At 30.7% G+C, this 1,836-nt stretch overlaps 1 protein-coding gene across 1 annotated transcript in view; it reads right to left on the minus strand.

Moving 5' to 3' along the window:
* LOC106478422 (N-acetylglucosamine-6-sulfatase-like) overlaps positions 1-1,529 on the minus strand; it is a 37,538-nt gene extending 36,009 nt beyond the window's left edge. Inside the window, exon 1 of the mRNA XM_022382025.1 lies at positions 1,460-1,529. Within this exon, the coding sequence (XP_022237733.1) occupies positions 1,460-1,510 (51 nt within the window). The 5' untranslated portion in view covers positions 1,511-1,529. The remainder of the gene's footprint in view (positions 1-1,459) is intronic.
* Positions 1,530-1,836: the final 307 nt, after the last annotated feature.

The following is a 1,836-nucleotide window of genomic DNA, read 5'->3' on the forward strand; positions in this document are numbered from 1 at the left end:
ATCATCAGGTATGACAAAACCTTGTCGAAACGTTGTACATTTGCTGTTATATTAAAGTTTTTCTTCATTACCCATTCAAGCCATCTCCAGCCATTATTAATACAAACTCAGCCTCATCTTCAGAAAAGCTACTTACCATCAGTATGACAAGGTGCAAATTATGTTTAATCATTAGTGTAATATAATATTAATTAGGGAGTGTTTAGGATAACCATATTAAGTGTAGTTTGCATTTTTGTGAAATTCCTTCAAAATAACTAATTTTCTACAATAGTTACTTTTCAACTCTATAAAAATGGAGCTTTTGGAAAAGAATTGGTTAATTCCTCAGTCACCATTGTCTTTCTAATTCTTGCTCGAGACCTGTCAATAAAAACCATATTAAAAAAAGCATTTTCCCTATAACTTGTACAATTACAGCATTGGTTATTTGGATTCTAAATATCCTATTTATAGTTACAGAAAAATGATATACTAGAAGTTTAACCTGGAAGACCAGAAGTCAAAATTCCAAATCCTCAGAAAGAAATTTATCAAACCAGAGAGCACAATGGAAGCAGTTTCCATGACATGACTGTGTGAGAATCACATTAGCTTGATCCAATAACAAGAGAACAATATGTGGAAGATTAAATGGAAACTTCAGAATAGACCATATATGCCTACAAAGCCAGAGTTTTATCTCTGAAGACAATTACAGACAAAGACTTCAAGTTGTCTATCAACTTATTCAACAGCGAAGAGTTTGATTATCTATGCAGTTATTTAGAAGCAAGGGCTGGAAAAATATTAAGGTTCTGGCAAGGCTTGGCAACTTTTAGCTGTTAATATTATGTAGACAAGGGACACAAAACAAGTCACAATGAAAACTTTCTTTTTCAGATGTGTTAATCCTCATTCTAGTGAAATTAAAAATTAAGTTTCACAGTACTGAGTTAGAAATTATTTTGGGAATGTCAAACAGAGTTATAGGCCATACTTTTATAATTAAAAAAACTTCAGTTTCATATGTGTTAATCTTGTTTGTTTAAGATGCCTGAAAGCCAGGGAGATGAAGGATTTGGAGAGTGCTTCATGCAATATGTTCCAGAGCTCAAGGTTAGTTTTAGACTGTATCAAAATGCAGGCAAAGAAGTCCTCAAATTTCCATATTTTTAACTCATAAAGGAAGAAACGATATCAAAGTCATTGTAAAGTTTTCACCTTATCTCTCTGTACAAGTTTAGATATTGGTGCTAAACTAAGAAAAACTTGGTGCTACATTCATCCTTCCAGACTTCAAGGGTCATGGGCTATCAAAGTTATTTGGCAGGAATTGGCACAATCAAAGGCTATTGTCAAAGCTCAAGAATGTATACAATGAATTAAACAAAATATTACAACATTTCACATTAGTGGTTGTGTCACTAAATATGACAAACATATATGGGCAGATATTTACGGTATGTACTTATCTTACAAATTTCCAGCTTCCTATCATCCAGTATAATTCAAGTTTTGTACATTTCATGCTAAAATGTTCTAACAGTGCTACTTTAGAAATTGGAGTGTCAAAAATTGACAAATTATATTAGATTATTATTAAAAATTTAGAGTAATTTTATTTTAATAATGTAAAATTAATTGAAATATTAAATATAACATTAATGTAATTTGTAGTTATAAAGTTATGAAACTAATGTATCAGGGTAGATTAATAAATAGTTTGAAAATATATATTACAAGCACAAGTATGAAACCAGTTGCTATTGATTGAAAGAAAAATGCACAATTCACATTCTTTATGTATTTTGACACCAAAGTTTTCTATGAACCTTTGGAAACAAACAAAGTCAA

Source organism: Limulus polyphemus, unplaced genomic scaffold (genome assembly GCF_000517525.1).
Source record: "Limulus polyphemus unplaced genomic scaffold, Limulus_polyphemus-2.1.2 Scaffold210, whole genome shotgun sequence".
Classification (NCBI taxonomy): domain Eukaryota; kingdom Metazoa; phylum Arthropoda; class Merostomata; order Xiphosura; family Limulidae; genus Limulus; species Limulus polyphemus.